Here is an 18,346-nt window from a genome sequence, read left to right on the forward strand (position 1 = left end):
AATCCTATAAGCCTCACAGTGCTTCATTTTTAATCTTCCATATATTTATGCGTGTGTGTGTATATATATATATATATATATATATATATACATATATATATACATATATAATGTCACACATGTATTATTTATAGCTAGTAATAAATAGTATATGCATTATGTTTGTTTGTTTTGTGCACAGTAGTCTGATTATCTTGTTAGTATAAACGCATTTAATCAGAGTGGAGCCTTGCTTTTTTGTCTTTTTGTTTTTTGACCTTCAGATACCTCCCTATTTTGGGTCCAAGGTTGAGATTGATGATTATGGAGATGAGAAGGTGGGGCATGTAGTCAATCTTAAAGGTCTGATTGCCTCTCCTTGTTTCCTTTGCCCTGCAGATGCCTCGGCTGCCCTGCAGGTCAGGGCTGTGAAGGATTACTGCAACAATTATGACCTCACCAGTCTGAATGTAAAAGCTGGGGATGTGATTACAGTAAGTGATACTGCTGCAGTATGTGCGGTTCTTTATGTGCGGTAGGTCACTTGTGGTTTTTCTTCAGACAGACAACAACATACATGCATTTGCAAGAAACAAGAGGAAGAAATCTATCACACTGTCATTCTTTGTCACTTTGTTTGTACACCCATATTTTCTTTCTTCTCTCCCTCTTTATCCCTATTCATCACTCCACTCTTTATTCTTACTGTCTCTCTCCTTTCTCTCTTCCAAAATCTTTGTGCTATCACTCTTTTCTCACCCACCAGTCTCTCCCTTTCTGTTTTCTCCCTCTTCTCTTTTTATCTCCCTCCCACCTTTCTTTCGCCAATCTCTTTTCCACTGAATCACTCCACTTTGTCATTTTTCTATTTGTATTTTATCTTTCGTTCTCCTCTTTGTCCATCCCTCTCTCTTCCTTTCTCTGTTCATCCTTTATTCTTTCTCTCCTGTTCCATCCCTCGCTTAGACCTTCTCTCTTGCTTTCTCACTCTCCTGCTCGCTCTCGCTTCTCACTGTGTCCATCCAGGTTCGCTCTCCTGTAGGTTCAAAGGTTCAAAATATGCTTTATTCGATATTCAACAAGGAAATATCATATAAGCGTACAATTTCATAAAATATCATACAAAGATACAGTTACAAAAATAATTTAAAAACAAACAATTTGGTCAATTCCTTAAAATAAGTAAATGGCAACCATTTACAAAAAAAGCAAGATCTGGAGAGCCAATCCTTTAAGATAATTAAGAATTAATTAGAAGAGCAGCAATCAATTAGGCCTTGATACATAAGGAGGATGTACGACAAGATACATATATACAATTGTTAAGAGCATGTTTGGCTTTTCCATTTTACATGTCTGGGTATAAACACATGATGGCCAGAGTCCCCTTTCACCAAGTGTTATTGTTCATTACTCTGGGGCCCGGGTAAAAATCGAACAAGTCCCAAGTAGAAATAAGGCCATCACCGGGTTTTGGTTGGAGAAGTCTTAAGAAGGGGACGATGTTCCTGTGTTTAAATCTGATCAATATCAGATCTCCCGAAATGTCTTTAGGCAATCTGCCTAACCACCCCACCCTCCTGACGCTCACAATTCCGCCATCTAGGGTGGGCGGCAGCGGTCTGTTGTTGTTAAGCCAAAAGATGGTCTTATTTAGCAGCTCCTTGCTTGTTTCGTGATTGCCCTGACCAAGTTCGGGCACCCCGGAAAGAACGGACACGTAGGGGGCAGCCTCTGGGGGTAAATTAATTCTTTGCCTTCTTGGCTGAGGATGTTTAGGGACTTTGGAAGTATGATTATTTTGGCCCCTTGGGAAGGGTATACTCAAGGCAGGGTCAATTATTCGAGCTTTTTTGAGTTCAGTAGGAATTGGGTTGTCCGAGTTGATACAGAGTGTAGAACGTGGGGAGACAGCCGAATTTACAGTTGATGGATGAGTCATTTTTACTATTTGTTCCACACTGGACAGCCTGTCTCCCAACTCCTTGATTTTTGTAACCAGGGGTAACAGGGCAACATTCAGCAAACGTTCAAATTCGGCCAATAGGGTCGATTGAAGGGGGGAAACAGGATTATTTGATGTGGTCCCTGCTTTATGTGGCGTTAGAACAATTGGATTGGCGGGGGGGGATGAGAAGCTAGAACACAATAGATTGGCATTTGAAGGTGTATCCTCGTTGTTAAACAAGATTAAATCAGGGGATACAGGAACAGCTTGGGTAGTACAGGTTACGGGATCAGTGACGTTTCCCACTCTGGGGGGGGTTAATATATCAGGGACATAGTTAGTGCCGCACACGGCATTTAGCTCTTCCCAGACAGACATCATGGGAGGACTATGTAGAGCCCGATGACGACACAGGACGATTAAACATAAATAAGTATGCAGTATTATGTCTCTCTACCTCTTATGTTGGGACCATGTGGGGTGGCCCGCCCCGTCCTCCTCGGAGGGCCACAGAGGGCCCGCCCTTTGCCCGGGCTTCGCTCGGCGTCCCGCTCGCGTCCCGCGAAGCGAAGCAGAGCGCTGTTTGTAGGCGCCTCCTGGCGCTTGCGGTGCGTGGCCAATCAGCGCCGCCGCTAAGGCAGCCGGGATTTGCAGTCCCGGGGCGGCGGCGCTGTCTCAAGACTGTGGTGACTCCTGGCGGTGGCGGCAGCGGAAAGGGACTCCCCTCGTCCCCCCAGCACAGGTAAGTGATGCCCCCCTGCTCCGCCAAGCAGAGCGCTGTTTGTAGGCGCCTCCTGGCGCTTGCGGTGCGTGGCCAATCAGCGCCGCCGCTAAGGCAGCCGGGATTTGCAGTCCCGGGGCGGCGGCGCTGTCTCAAGACTGTGGTGACTCCTGGCGGTGGCGGCAGCGGAAAGGGACTCCCCTCGTCCCCCCAGCACAGGTAAGTGATGCCCCCCTGCTCCGCCAAGCAGAGCGCTGTTTGTAGGCGCCTCCTGGCGCTTGCGGTGCGTGGCCAATCAGCGCCGCCGCTAAGGCAGCCGGGATTTGCAGTCCCGGGGCGGCGGCGCTGTCTCAAGACTGTGGTGACTCCTGGCGGTGGCGGCAGCGGAAAGGGACTCCCCTCGTCCCCCCAGCACAGGTAAGTGATGCCCCCCTGCTCCGCCAAGCAGAGCGCTGTTTGTAGGCACCTCCTGGCGCTTGCGGTGCGTGGCCAATCAGCGCCGCCGCTAAGGCAGCCGGGATTTGCAGTCCCGGGGCGGCGGCGCTGTCTCAAGACTGTGGTGACTCCTGGCGGTGGCGGCAGCGGAAAGGGACTCCCCTCGTCCCCCCAGCCTCCTGTATTCTTTTTTGTCTGCAGAATCATTTATTTTAATGAGTGGTGGACATCTTGAGAGGGGGATGAGAAGAGAAACTACATTCTGAAACAAATGGCGCTATCACAGCTTCTAAACCTCGCGGCCATATTATATTGTCTAGCATCCAAAAACATTCTCTTTCAATAACTAGATATGTTGTAGCTCACCACTGTCAATGTTTTCCCTTGCCCCAATGTGTCATGGGTGTACACACCCTATTTGTGAGACGACTTTGCTTTAAAATATTGAGGTCCTTGAGTTTTTGCACGCAGCAGACTGAGCTGGTTTCTCCATTGGAAACTGTGATGGCCTTCTATGCAGCAATGACTTAGCCCATTGGTTTGTTCTTAATGATTGAGGCAGCCCATTGCCATTGTCATAACTGGAATATTTAGGAAACGTTCCCCGAGGTACCACGCCTACTCCAGACCTGTTAGAATGTTAAAGAATGGAGAATGATTGCCAGGGGTGTGGCGGATAAGATAGCTTTAGGTCAGACTGGGAAATCAGAACATTCATTAGTGACTTTTCCAATAGCACGTACTGTACAACAAGGTGTTGTCCCAAGAAGGCACGATGATAAATGTTGACTCACACCTTGGCTCTACGACAGACATTAGTTTCTAGTCAGGCCTCTAAAAACAAACCTGATGAGCCTAAAATAAGAAATGATGATCTGTGGTCTAAGAGTTTTTCCAGGAATCTGGGCGTAAAGAACAGGAGGAAGTGCTGTAGATGTTAGACGATCATTTCCATGTTCATTTAAGGGATACCCTTAAAGTGGGATTCTAGTAGGCCCCTGAGTGGCCAAGACTGAATGATGATGTCAATAAGCACACATCTCATTATCTGAATTTTAAAAAGCATCAGATCTACAAATGTTTGGACCAGTTGTCTTTCAGTGTCTGACTTTGATATGACAAGATAAGGTATAGGTACAGCTTTCCCCTACACGATAAAAAGAGCTACTCCTTACCCCTGTAACCTCCAGCCATGTGTCAGAAACTCAGCTTATGGCCAACTCATCCCTAGTCCAATCCAGCTGAAAACCCCCTGTGGTACCTGCTTCTACCCACATTACTCTCAGACATCTGAGTCAGCCTCGGGTACCTGCGGTGCCGCAACTATGGCCTCCCATGCCCTTGCAGTCTCCAACGCCTTATCATTATTGGCCCGCTTAGCGTGTTGAAGCCGAACTGTATTTTCACTGGTTGCCCATTTAATCAATTCTGCTTTCCACCTCCCAATGTTAGGCCCTCGCCTCGATTTCCAATGTGCTGTAATATCTCTCTTAGACAATAACAATCCTAGATCTAAAAACGTACTTGTTACTTTCGTTTTAGATGTATGCGTAAACCAATGCAGTAAGCAAGTGCTCACGTCACATTCCACTCGACGGTCCGTAACTCCGCAGAGCAGGTCGACTACCTCCTCCCAATACGTTCCTATTTGCGGGCATCCCCATAGCATGAGGTGTTACTCCGCCCCCACCAGATTGCAACGCGGGCACTGGGCATAATTTATTTTAAAATATTTAATAATCTTAGCAGGGGTTAAATACACTCTGTGTAATAAAAAAGTGAACCAACTGAAATCTAGCATTCCTGGTACTTTTCCATACTCTCCTGACCAATTGAGCCCATGTCTTAGGGATCTCCTTACCTAGGTCCACCTCCCACTTTCTCTGTAGTTCTCGCAGCCGTTCCATTCCCTTATTCACCATACACATGTAGAGACACGTAATAGCTTTAAAGGTCCCCGCCGCCATCACTACATACTGGCATACCATGGACGTCTGCGGTTCCAACAATCCTTCCCTCCAGTGACGTTGTATTGCCGACACCAGGGCCAAGTGTAGCAAATAGTCCCCCCCGGGGAGGCCACATCTGTCCTGCTAGGCCTGATAAGGTAATAGAGCCTCATCTTCATACTGATCTCCCAATACTTGTACACCCATCCTCTCCCACTTGGCTAACGCAGTCCAGTCCCCTCCATGCGGGAGGGCGGTACACATACCCAAAGGTATCTCTTGGGCATAAGGGCGGGCGATTTCGGCTCTGAGCTGGCTCCGATACCAACACAGCCTCAGAGTCCGCTCCTCAATAGATAGCGTTCCGAGGCGCAGCCACTGCTGAAGTACCACAAAGGACAGTATATGGCGTGGATTCCACCGAGCCTCAAGACCATCTGGGCCCCTGAACTCCCGAGCCACCACCTGAGTAAGCCACTGCAGTTAAGCTGCCAGATAATGTAACTCAAAATCTGGGACAGCCAGGCCCCCGTAAGCTCTCGGGCGCATCATTGTGGCCAATGCTACCCGCCGTCGACCGGACCCCAACAGAATCCCCCAGTCATTGACCTGAGCTGTGTGAAGATTGATCCCGTCACCCAAATTGACAGTGTCCGAAAATAGTACAACAACCGAGGGAGTGCTACCATCTTCAGGAGACCCACCCAACCAGCCACCGAAAGTGGCAAAGTACTCCGAAATGTTAAACTACCCCTAAGTCCTCGCACAGCTCTGCCTTTGTTACCCTCTAACAGATCATCCGAGGTATGATAGATATTAGTTCCAAGATAGGGCCAGCATCGAGGCTCCCACAAATGCCTGCAACCTGAGCTGGACCTGTTACTGATGGAATCACCGGAAACAGACAAGTCTTCACCCAGTTCACCCCCAGTCCTGAGACCCCACCAAATGCACGAAGCAATGTTGTTGCTCCGTTCAGTGGTTCCACCCTATTGGCCAAGAACATAAGTAAGTCATCAGCATATAATGATATATACTGCATATCCCCCCGCAAGTCCAATCCGAGGTAGTGCTGTCCCAATCTGGCTTGTGCCGCCAATGGCTCAATGGCCAAAGCGAACAGTAGTGGAGAAAGCGGGCATCCTGTTGCGTTCCCGGTCCCACTGAGCAGGAGGAGGAAACCGTTGTCCCCGTCCGTACCCAAGCCGTTGCTGATCTATAAAGAATCTCTGTCCATCCCACATAAGCCTCCCCAAGACCAAACTTGCCCATAACCTGAACAGATATGGCCATTCCAGGCTGTCAAATGCCTTTTCAATATCTACTGAAAGGACTACCGCGCTAGGAGCCATGCTGTGATCCTCTCCCAATATGCAGAGTAGACGTCTCACATTAGTGGATGTATTTCGAGTAGGGCTAAATCCCGCCTGATCACGGTGGACCAACTGTACCATGTGTGGGAGAAGCCGAGTTGCAAGGATCCTACTTAATATTTTATAATAGGAGGTCAACATGGATAATGGTCGGTAAGCCGACCTATCCGAGGGGTCCTTCCCCGGTTTCAGTAGGGGGATAATAACTGCCTCTCTGGTGGAGGCTGGCAGCCTGCCCACCCTTAGTGCTTCCTTAAAAACAGCCAACAGCTTAGGGGCTAATAAATCAATATAATTTGAATAAAACTCTATAGGTAGCCTGTCTGTACCCGGCGTTTTATTACGCTCCATGTGTTTAACCGCCAATCTTATTTCCCCCCAGGGAGATCTCCTGTTCTAACAATTGGCAACGCTATATCCTGCAAGAAATCCCCTATAGCCTCTCCGGTGACCCGCAATTTTCTCCGGGATAACTTGGTGTAGTATTCCAGAAACACCCCATGTATCCCATGCTGGGTATATACCGATGTTCCCGTCGCAGAGGTCAACTCCAATATGGGTGTGCCCGTAGGGGCCGGGTTGGCCAACCATGCCAGCAGTGTGCTCTCTTTATCCCGTTCCACATGCGCCCGCGCCAGGTATGACCTAAGGTCGAAACAACACAACCGCTCTATCTGCACTGCCAGTGTCTCTCTAGTGTCTGAGGCTTCTCCTTGTGCTCCCGGGTTCTCAGGACGGGCCCTCTCAATCATTCGGAAACGTGGCTCCGCCGTCTCTATATCTCGCAATAAGTCTTCTGTACTCCCACCATTTTAGTAATGCACAATCCCTGTACCACCACTTTAAAAGCGTCCCACTCCAGTGCCAGCACAGACGCTGTTCCCTCATTCTCGAGAAAGTATTGAGCGATACCCGTCTCAAGCTCGTCGCGGAAGACAGGGTCTTCCAGTGCCTACGGCCGCAACCGCCAGGTCGGAATAACGGGTCTTTCCTGGACCTAGTGTATCTTCAGCAATAGCGGGTTGTGATCTGAAAGTGTTCTTGCAAGATATTCACTGGGACCCACTTTTACATGAATGTCTGGGGTGCACAATATTGCGTCTAACCGTACATGCAATTCATGAAATGCAGAAAAGAAAGGATAGTCACGGTCCCCCGGGTGCTGCGTGCACCACGCGTCTACAAGCCCCCATCTATCCTGCCAATCCCGTCTGATTTTAGAAAGTCTATGTATGGGCGCTTCTGGCAATGGGGGGGGGTGGGATCTGTCCATAGTGGTGTCTGCTATCGAATTGAAGTTGCCTCCCATTTTACCGGGCCAATCAAATAGGCTGCTTGATCCACATTGGGGGCATATACACTGAACAACGTCACATTCACACCATTCAGGCATCCCGCCATCACCACAAATCTCCTTTCTGGATCCACAAAGTGCTGCATCATCTGGAATGGGACCCTCGCCATAATCCATATTAGTGTCCCTCTAGCAAAAGCTGAGTACGCTGTGCAAGAAAGCTGCCCCCTCCATCTACACTGCAGCGCCAGCCCTTCTAGGCGATTAATATGGGTTTCCTGGAGGAAGGCTATATGTGCACCCCTACGCACCAAATAAGCATGTACCTTATGGCAACTCAAAAGAGCAGCGGCACTTGATTAAGTGCCGGCCCCCTGGGCACAGCAGTGTACACAACGTGTGTGTATTAAATCACGACTCAAATAAATGCATGACCAATATATTCTGAAAAAGCATCAATCAATAAACTTTCAGGTTCTTTATTGGTGATGTTCATTCAATTAATTCTGGTGCAAAATAAATTGTTCCAATAGATGACAATGTTAATAGTACATCATGATGTCAAGCATTCAAAATCCCAATGCATTTCGGGCTGGGGGCCCTTCATCAGGGGCACAATCTGAAAATAACAAAATACGAATAATGCCTGAGGGCGGACTCACACAATCAACAGTCTAATGATAGCAAGTTAATACGTGCATAGAGTCAAACACCTATAATCATGGTAAAAGAGGCCAACAGTGTAAAGATTATATCGCTAATAAGCGTGTCATTACTACCGAAAAGATTCCTGTGTTGTGTGCAGGTTAAAAGAGAAGAAATAAATCAGCATACCAAAAGGTGGCGAGGGGATAACTGTCTACAAAACGTGATAACACAAATGTAAACGTGACGGTGTACTGCTCAAATGCACATGCATAAAATAAACGTGCTAGTGGCGATCATTACAGAAAAGACGCTAAAGAAAAGACACCCGTTGGTGCCGGCAGGTCGTGTTGCTCAACGATGTGAAACTACACCTCTCGAGCACACGGAGCGTGAATAATTAAAAAATTAAAAGAAACTTACTCGAACATGCAGTCAAGCAGTCGCGACGCGGTTCTGTTTGGTGATTGTTAAAGCACGTATGACGCAATGCCGAAATGAAAGACGATGTGAAGTGCAGATATAAAAAGCGGACTTCCAAAACAATGGGCGCCATATTGTAATGGAGCAAATGAACACGAGACACATAAAGAAAGGGTGAAAGAAAAATGAGAGAAATCCGAAACAATGGACAAAATGAGAAACGGATAATGAAAAAAACGGATAAGGAAAAAAATGGGAACAAGAAATAAACAACGTAATCCCAAGAAATAACGAAAATATGGAGATAAAGTATATGTACCCAAATGGTGCAGAACAAATAGATCAAAGTGGAGGAGGAAACAACAGAATGTATGGAATGTATAAAGATAAGTCAACCAGATAAAAAAGATATTAGAGGAAAAATGAAAATTGTGCAGAGCGTGCAAGTGGATGTGGAGAGACAGATAGGTGTATAAGGCAATGATTGAAAGAAAGATTTTGCAAAATTAAAATTGTAACACAATAAAATTAAAGATAACAAAGGAACTCAATGCGATCATTGAACCCATGAGGTTTCATGGAGTGCAGATATTTGATCCAGTAATTCTCTCTTTGCAACAAATGGTTGTTATTGTTCCGGCCTTCACTTCTCTCCACCACTTCAATCACGGCAAACTGCAGTTGACTGATGTTATGTCGATGTTCAGTGAAATGGAGTGCAATGATGGATTTGGTGTTGCCAGTTCAAATATTACTCTTGTGCTCGTTATTACGGGTTTTTATCTTCCTCTCAGTCTTCCCAGTGTAAACGAGACCACACAGACATTTCAGAATGTAAATGACATTGCTGGTGTCACAGGTAGCGTTGAATCTGAGATTGATATTAGTTCCTTTCATGGGATGTTTGATGGTGGGTCCTCATATCATATTGTTACAGTTCTTGTAATTGTGGCATGGAAGGTTGCCTTTGTATTGTGTAGTTGAGATGAAGGTGGGTTTGGTGATGATCTCTTTGATATTGCAACCGCGGTTGAACGCGAAGACAGGCGAGCCTTCAAATATGTTCTTAAAATCAGGTTCCAAGGCTATGATAGGCCAATGTTTCATGACTGATTTTCTGTAAGCACAACTAGAGGTAGAGAATTTAGACACAACTACAGGACGTTTGGATGGAGTCTTGTGTTTGGAAATGAGTAATTCAGAGCGTGTGAATTTCTCACATCTAGTTTTGGCGGATTCAAGAATGTTGGCTCACTGTGGCTCACTGTGACACCAGCAATGTCATTTACATTCTGAAATGTCCGTGTGGTCTCGTTTACACTAGGAAGACTGAGAGGAAGATAAAAACCCGCATTGCACTCCATTTCTCTGAACATCGACATAACATCAGTCAACTGCAGTTTGCCTTGATTGAAGTGGTGGAGAGACGTGAAGGCCGGAACAATAACAACCATTTGTTGCAACAAGAGAATTACTGGATCAAATATCTGCACTCCATGAAACCTCATGGGCTCAATGATCGCATTGAGCTCCTTTGCTATCTTTAATTTTGCAAAAATCTTTCTTTCAATCATTGCCTTGTACACCTGTCTGTCTCTCTCCATCCACTTGCACGCTCTGCACAATTTTCATTTTTCCTCTATTATCTTTTTTATCTGGTTGACTCGTCTTTATACATTCCATACATTATGTTGTTTCCTCCTCCACTTTGATCTATTTGTTCTGCACCATTTGGGTACATATACTTTATCTCCATATTTTCGTTATTTTTTGGGATTACATTGTTTATTTCTTGTTCCCATTTTTTTCCTTATCCCTTTTTTTCATTATCCGTTTCCTATTGTGTCCATTGTTTCTGATTTCTCTCATTTTTATGTTCCTTTCACACTTTCTTTTTGTGACTCATGTTCATTTGCTCCATTACAATATGGCGCCCATTGTTTTGCAAGTCCGCTTTTTATATCTGCACTTCACATCGCCTTTTATTTCCGCATCGCGTCATACGCGCTTTACTAATCACCAAACATAACCGCATTGTGACTGCTTGACTGCATGTTCGAGTAAGTTTGTTTTAATTCTTTAATTATTCACGCTCCGTGTGCTCGCGAGGTGTAGTTTCACATTGTTGAGCTACACTACCTGCCGGCACCAACGAGTGTCTTTTCTTAAGCGTCTTTTCTGTAATGATCGCCACTAGCATGTTTATTTTATGCCTGTGCATTTGAGCAGTACACCGTCACGTTTACATTTGTGTTATCACGTTTCGTACACAGTTATCCACTTGCCACCTTTTGCTATGCTGATTTATTTCTTCTCTTTTAACCTGCACACAACACGGGAATCTTTTCGGTAGTTATGACACGCTAATTAGCGATATACTCTTTACACTGTTAGCCTCTTTTACCATGATTAGGTGTTTGACTCTATGCACGTATTAACTTGCTATCATTAGACTGTTGATTGTGTGAGTCCGCCCTCAGGCATTATTCGTATTTTATGATTGTTTCCCTGATGAAGGGCCCCCAGCCCGAAATGCATTGGGATTTTGAATGATTGACATCATGATGTGCAATTAACATCGTCATCTAGTGGAACAATTTATTTTGCACCAGAATTAATTGAATGAACATCACCAATAAAGAACATGAAAGTTTATTGATTGATGCTTTTTCAGAAAATATTGCTCATGCATTTTTTTTAATCGTGATTTAATACACACACGTTGTGTACACTGCTGTGCCCAGGGGGCCGGCACTCAATGAAGTGTCGCTGCTCTTTTGACAGTTCTCTTTGGACTCCCCAGTCAGGGAGTGATACCCCAGGGGCACGCAACAAACTCACAAGTTGAGCCTTATCTACAGGGTGCGCACCCTACTACTTTTTGATTCCTTATGGCATCTCAACATTGTGTGTATCCCCCGTATATTGCATGTAATGCATTTCAAGTCAGATAACGTCCCCATGTTGTGCTCCAAATCCTATAAATAACTGCTCGCTCCTTGTAGACACACCGGTGGCCCTTACTTCCCCAAACAAAAACCCCCCTCAAAAACCCCCAACATCCCCACCCCAGAACAGGTTCTAAGAGTCTAGTACCCATCCAAACTAGCAAACTAACTGCTCCTCTGGTAGCTACCAGGGAGCCACCCAACTAGCAAACATAGGAGAGGCGACCATGAGCCGAGAGGATCTGGTCCATTATCCAGCGTCGTACCCCATTGATGAATAATCCCCAGCCCCTCACGAGGCATTCCGATTCGAGGGAGCCACATATTGCAGAAGCCCTCCAGCGCTTGCCATCTCAACTGACCTACATCCCAACTACACCCATGGGATAGGAGGAGACCAACGATGGACTCTCCTCCCCATAAGTTCTCATGGAAAAGTCTTACAATATTATGCGTCACGAGCTCATCCGCTGTCCCAGGCATTACATGTGGCAATTGAACACTTCCCCTATCCGTTTCTTCTGAGTCAGACCCCCCTGAACCCTTCTCTGATTCCGTCGCCACCATCGATGCTGCTCCTCTGTCTTGTGATATTTCGGTGACCGCCTGCAATGCTGCTGATCTTTCCCTCTCTGTTTGAGTCATTGTAGGTCTCTGTGTGCAAGGACAACGCCGTCCAGCACGCCGCAACCTGTGTGAGCGCGGCACCTCTGCTGGCAGCCCGAACCAGCTCTATAAGACTCCAGCCAGGTCCGCGCCTCCTCAGGATTATCGTGAAAGGATGCTTTACCGTCCATGGTCACCCTCAGGCGTGCAGGGAACATCAAAGAATACTGGATGCCTTCATCCCGGAGTGCTTTCTTGACCTCCATGAATGAAGCTCGTCTGCGCTGCACATCGAATGTGTAGTCCGGGAACAATGTCACATTATTAATAACTACCCTTTAAGGGCCCGAGGAGCGAGCCCTGTTCAGCAGCAGGTCCCTATCCTTATAATGGAGTACTCGCGCCACCACTGGCCTGGGTGGCCGTCCGGCTGCCAGCGGGTGAGCGGGTGCCTTCTTCCCTCCCAGCTGCCCCGTTGCAGCTCAAGATAATTTCTTTAATACGAGCCATCACCCATTGCATTTGTTTTTACTACTTTTAATTGTTCATCCATTGTATATTGTGGTACCCCAATTGCAGAATTTTGTCGTGGACTGAATTCAATATGAACGTCATGTATGAAGGTTATGTAAATGCAAGTAAGATTGAGTCTGGTTTTCAGAATCACTACAAAAAAGGGAATATACTCTCTATTGAAATGCAATTTATGTAAAGTATTCTTATTGATAATTATTATGAATGTTCAGAAAACCTGAATGTACTCTATTGTTTCATAACTCGGCGATCACAGTCCCAGTGCTGAGGCAAGCTATACCTTGCAAGGGATCTAACAAGAGACATTCTCTGTCGTCTTCTGGCAGGTTCTGGAGCAGCACCCGGATGGACGCTGGAAAGGTTGCATCCACGACAACAGAACCGGCAACGACCGAGTCGGCTATTTCCCTTCCAGCTTGGTAGAGGCCATCAGCAAGCGCACAGGCAAATACTGAGCTCTCATTTTACATGGATGTTTGTTTTCACATGCATTAGACATTCTGTTCCTCTGGTCAACTCCAAGACTCCTGGATTGCAGGTTATTGGTATTGATCTGGGTGGATGGACTCTTCCAGTGCCTTGGTGTGCTGTCTCATCCAGTGTTTGTTTTTGTCAGTAACAAAGTCCCTGGGTCCTGAGAGCATGGCCACAGCTTCTTGCGCTCAGCCATTATTTCTTACGCTGTTATTTTCTCCTCAAGCCAGAAGTGCTCATGCCAAGCGCTCATGTGCAAGACAAGATACTGAATCTTACGTTGCATGCTGATGCACAAAAGGCTCTGTACCTGATCTCTACTTTCCTTTATACCTGTGCATCCTTCTTAAAGCAGCAGTAGCACTAAAAACAAACATCATCTTTAATAGTACTAGAGCAAACATTAGCATATAGGTATGTCCCTGCGCCTCCATCACGCTCCCCTCTTGTCTTTCTCTCAAAGGCTTGAATTGCGTTCTAACATGTCTTTCTCCTATGATATGTCTATATCAGATGCAGTGATGTGATGCAACCATGCTTTAACAAGTTTTAAAAAGATATGTGAAGGGGCAGCCTTAGACCATGGATGGGATACCTATGTACAGACAAGGAATATCCTAAATGAATGGTGCTGATCCTTTATTAAACAAAATAATATTAATAATTAGAATTGGATTATGACTTTCTAAAAATGAAGAGAGAACCCAAATTGGAACCTAGCAATGGAAAGGCATAGATTGCAAACAGAGATTTTGTGGTATATTCATGGTTTTTGGTGGTACTGCTTCCTTAAGTTTAAGAACAACCTGCTGAGGTTGTATTGCATGCATGAGATAGGTTATTATTAGGCACGTTCCTTTCTAGCATCACGCACCTATTTTTCTACAGAAAGGGGCTCAGTGATTTGCAACTCTCAGGCATTGATGCATGTTGAGAAGCATGGTCAAATCTTGGAGGCGACTGAAACCTCCGCCCACCACCATGTAATTCAGAGAGCCAACCCATCTACAGAAAAAGTGCAGCTTCGGTGTTATCACAACCGACAGTCGTAGATAAATCCAGGAATGGATTTCCATTAGTTGCATATGAATGTATATACATTTTTTGGTTTCATTGAGCTGAACCCCACTCCTCGCATTCATCACCCATTAGCACCCAAGGAACTTGGGGGTGGGCCTGAGGCATTATGTGGTCCCAGGCCCACGTGAGGAGTTAGGTGGAGCAAGTGAGCTTTTACTCTCCTTCGGCCTGTCCTGTACAGCCACGTGAGAGCGCAACAAGCTGTCCTCCCAGAGACGAGGACTCAAGCAATGTGCTATTCTCCTGCAAGCAAGAGCTGGAGTGTGTGTCCCCTCCGTATGATGTGGTGTCCTCCTACAGGTGAAGACTGGGGTGGCTGCCTCCTGCGAGCGATGTGGTGTTCTTCTCGAGGCGAGAGATGGAATAGTTGTCTACTCCGAGCGATGGGGTGTCCTCCTGCAGGTGAGGGCCTGCATGGTTGTCTCCTACCATGACAAGGTGTCTTCTCACAAATGACTGTCAAAGTGGTTGTACTGTTTGAATGATAGTATGATACGGTGTTTTGACAGTTGTCTCTTAGCAATGTACTGTTCTGCTATAGATTATTATTTTTCTCATGGTAACATGTTTTCTTCTTTTGGATGGGAGATGGAGTGGTTTGTTCTGCATGTTGTGGTTTTGTCTGTTGTGGGGCAGGACCTTGTTTTTTGCTACATGCTATACTGTTATTTTCTCTGGATATGGTAGTTTAACTAATCAGGCAGGGTTTGACTGGTTTTCTCTCACTATTTGCTGAGTCGGGCTGCAGATGATAGTTTGATTGGTTGTTTCTGATGTGTTGTCCTTCTAGATGCAAAAGCGTAAGTGGGTGGCTTTTTCCGATGTCATGAAGCCTCTTAAAGGTGTGTGCTGCGGTGGTTGTCACCTTAGTCAGGTGTGCTATCTTTCTGAGGTTCCCTGTATGTTTGCCTACAATGAGTGGTGTGCTATCGCTTAGTGATGAGTGGTTAGTTATCACTTCTGAAGCATTTCCACTCTTTATTTTTAAGGAAACTCATTGAGTGTACCCTCTGTGATGGACAAGAAAGTGATTGGTTAGGTAGCGGTGTTTGTTTATTGAAGCCACTGCAGTCTTATAGGAGCGAGGTAGTCCACAGCCCTTACAGAAATTGGACAAGAAAACTGAATGATCAGAAGCACAAGGTAGGACTATCTTTGCAGTGCACTTTGATGTTTATTAGAGCTCACAGAGGAAAGGCAACAGAAAAGCTTGTTTTCTACAATGCATCATTTAGAACATAGTGTTTTCATACTTTATTCTAACCACCATCATGCTAATAGAAAACCAAGTGTCTGCTTCACCCGCTTAGTTATATAATTTGTATTTCCTACAAAACTACTTTCTTTCATAGCACTTGAATTGATCAGAATACTGTTAACTGAGCTCTTCTAACTCCTGGTTTGGTGTCCAGATTGGTAGTTTAGCGGTGCTGGCGTCCTGCTTCACCCACTCCCTGGTTCCGCAAGGTACATTACACTAAACCCTAAAGTGCCTGTCTTGTCTGTGTTTAATGTAGTTGCTTGACGACATGGTCTTTGTGGATCCAACAAACTACATATATAGTAAATTGAGACCCACCCTAGTGTGTAGCCGCGTGAACATATGTAACAATAGTGAGCTATTAATATGATAGCAAGTTTAACATCCCTGCTCTAAAAGGAAATAAATAGCCAACTATGTGGCCAACCAATCACCGCACAGTGTGTGTTGCCATTGTCATCTGCGTTTGTGCTGCTCTGCCTGCCATATAGAGGAGAATGGTCGTCCAATCTGTGCCTCGAGAAAATCTCATGTAGAGGAGTTGAAGGTACATGAGTGCTGATGACCGTTCATAGATCCTCACAACACCTTCTGACACAAAGACTGATCCAAAAACATCCTAACTGCTTAAGGCTCCCACGGTTCAGGACACCGAGGTCACGTCCTTAGCACATTTGCACAACTCATCATGTTAGCATCAAAGTCCATAAAAGACATTCATGATCTTCTTTGATTTCTGCAGTTTGTGTTTTTTAGTCAAATTTTCAGTTTTTTTGTTTGCGTTTGTTTCCCTCCCTTGACATTTATGTTTCATCATCAGGTTCATGGAACACCGTTGTTTGTCACCAGCAGTATCACAAAATACAGCTCACGGCCTACGGGGCGACCGTGATAAACGGTGACGCACACCCTGCGTTCCATTGCACGCTGCCACCTCCGCCTGCACCGCCGCCTCACTCCCATCAACCTCTTTTCAGTTCCTTTGGCTATCACAGACCCCGTAGCACGGGTGATGAGCTGCGCTACCTGCCAGGTAGTTCCTGCTGATTTTTAGTGTGATTTTCTTTTCTAGGCCTTTGTATATTGTTTCATGTTGTCTTTATGTTTATTAATCATTTTCATCCTACAGTTTGGCAATTTTTGGTCATCCTCCCCGCTGCCTTGGATGGTTTATGGATGGGTGAGAGATATTCATCCAGATGCAACTATTGAGTACTGCAATAAGTGAATGTTTCATTGACCATTACTTTTGCCCTTTGATATGATTGAGGAGTTCCTGATTCTGAAACATATGCATAAATCTGTGAAACTTGGACTTGCTCCTAGGATGTCTTTGTACAGTGATATATTTGAGGTTTCACAAATAATCTCAGGTGTACACATTGAAATACATGCAAATTTTAGATTCCAGTGCACACTAGAGCTGGGCGGATTTTCGCAAGCGGAGGAATGCATTAGTTTGCACCATTTGTGGTGATTTTTACCGCTGGGCGTTTGTCCCGCGATGGAAAATCAGCACGAGCGGCACCATGCGCAGCACAAGAGGGCGCTGCTTCTTTCTGCCGCTCAAGTAGGTTTTCTACTTGAGCGACAGCTTCTTCAACATGAATGGAATGTTGCTCAACCCGAGTGGACGCGACCAACCGCGACCGCCCAACTTTAGAAATCTCCCTGGGAGGTGGTTTAGCTGTAGATTTTCCTCACTCATGCTCACCAACTTAACTTTGGTGAGTGAGGAAAAAACTCTGCTTCAGTTCACAACTCTGTGTGCTTCGCAGACTACGGAAAACTCTGCAAACGACGCTAACGGAGTGGAGTTCACCACCCAGGCCTAGTGGACATTTCTCCTCACCTACACACACCACTGCAGATTGTTCCTATTTCAGCTTATTTTTGTAGGTTAGAGCCATGGGGTTATTGACTCCTCAAACATGGTTTTACCCTAAATGCGAAAGGGAAATATTTATTATGAGAAGACATTAGTGTTACGCTTACATTATGGGTTGCACTTATGAGTGGAGGAGACACAGACTCGCTGAGGATACCAAAATAAAATGGGGGCATTAGAAAATGTGACAGTTTGTGAGACTCACATGTTGGTCACGGTGAGATGGCATAGACCTTAGTTATGGGAGCTATCTACATTTGGGCAGGTAGTCTGTTCCAGAAGAGTGTGATGCTGCCAGAGAAGTTCTTGGCCAAAGTCCAAGTCTTGTGGATGATGGCTGCTTTAAGTTTTTTTTTAAATTCCTGTAGACCGTGTTGCCCCAAACATACACAGCTGTTCTCCCATGTGCAATCATATGCTGCTGATTCTTACTGCGTGCAGAAAGAAAGATGCACCGTGCCATGAATGGAGTTTATGCATCAAATTACTGAATGCAGATCCAGTAGCCCCTTTCTCTCTTGAATGGCAAAAACCTCCATTAATACACATGAACTGATGATTCTAGGCATGCCCTTGTATTAGAAAACAACTTCCTTTCATTTCTTCAGCTCAACACCCACAGTGTATGTCATACTTTACACCGGAGTCCCAGGATAAACCTGCTTATATTTTTTAGCAGTGTGATACATGCAGTTTGAGCCGGCTCTTTGGTCAGGGCTACATCTGCAGGTCATGACTTCTTAACCTGTACCTACTGAAAACAACAAAAACACTGGATTCATTTCTGT

The 18,346-nt window shown here is 45.5% G+C and overlaps 1 protein-coding gene across 1 annotated transcript in view; it reads left to right on the forward strand.

Moving 5' to 3' along the window:
• Positions 1-18,346, forward strand: part of CASKIN1 (CASK interacting protein 1) — a 776,040-nt gene that overhangs the window by 572,083 nt on the left and 185,611 nt on the right. Inside the window, exons 9-11 of the mRNA XM_078664842.1 lie at positions 379-473; positions 13,182-13,299; positions 16,491-16,703. Coding sequence (XP_078520968.1) covers positions 379-473; positions 13,182-13,299; positions 16,491-16,703 — 426 coding nt within the window. The remainder of the gene's footprint in view (positions 1-378; positions 474-13,181; positions 13,300-16,490; positions 16,704-18,346) is intronic.

The sequence above is a fragment of the Lissotriton helveticus genome, chromosome 10 (assembly GCF_964261635.1).
Source record: "Lissotriton helveticus chromosome 10, aLisHel1.1, whole genome shotgun sequence".
NCBI classification, from domain to species: Eukaryota; Metazoa; Chordata; class Amphibia; order Caudata; family Salamandridae; genus Lissotriton; species Lissotriton helveticus.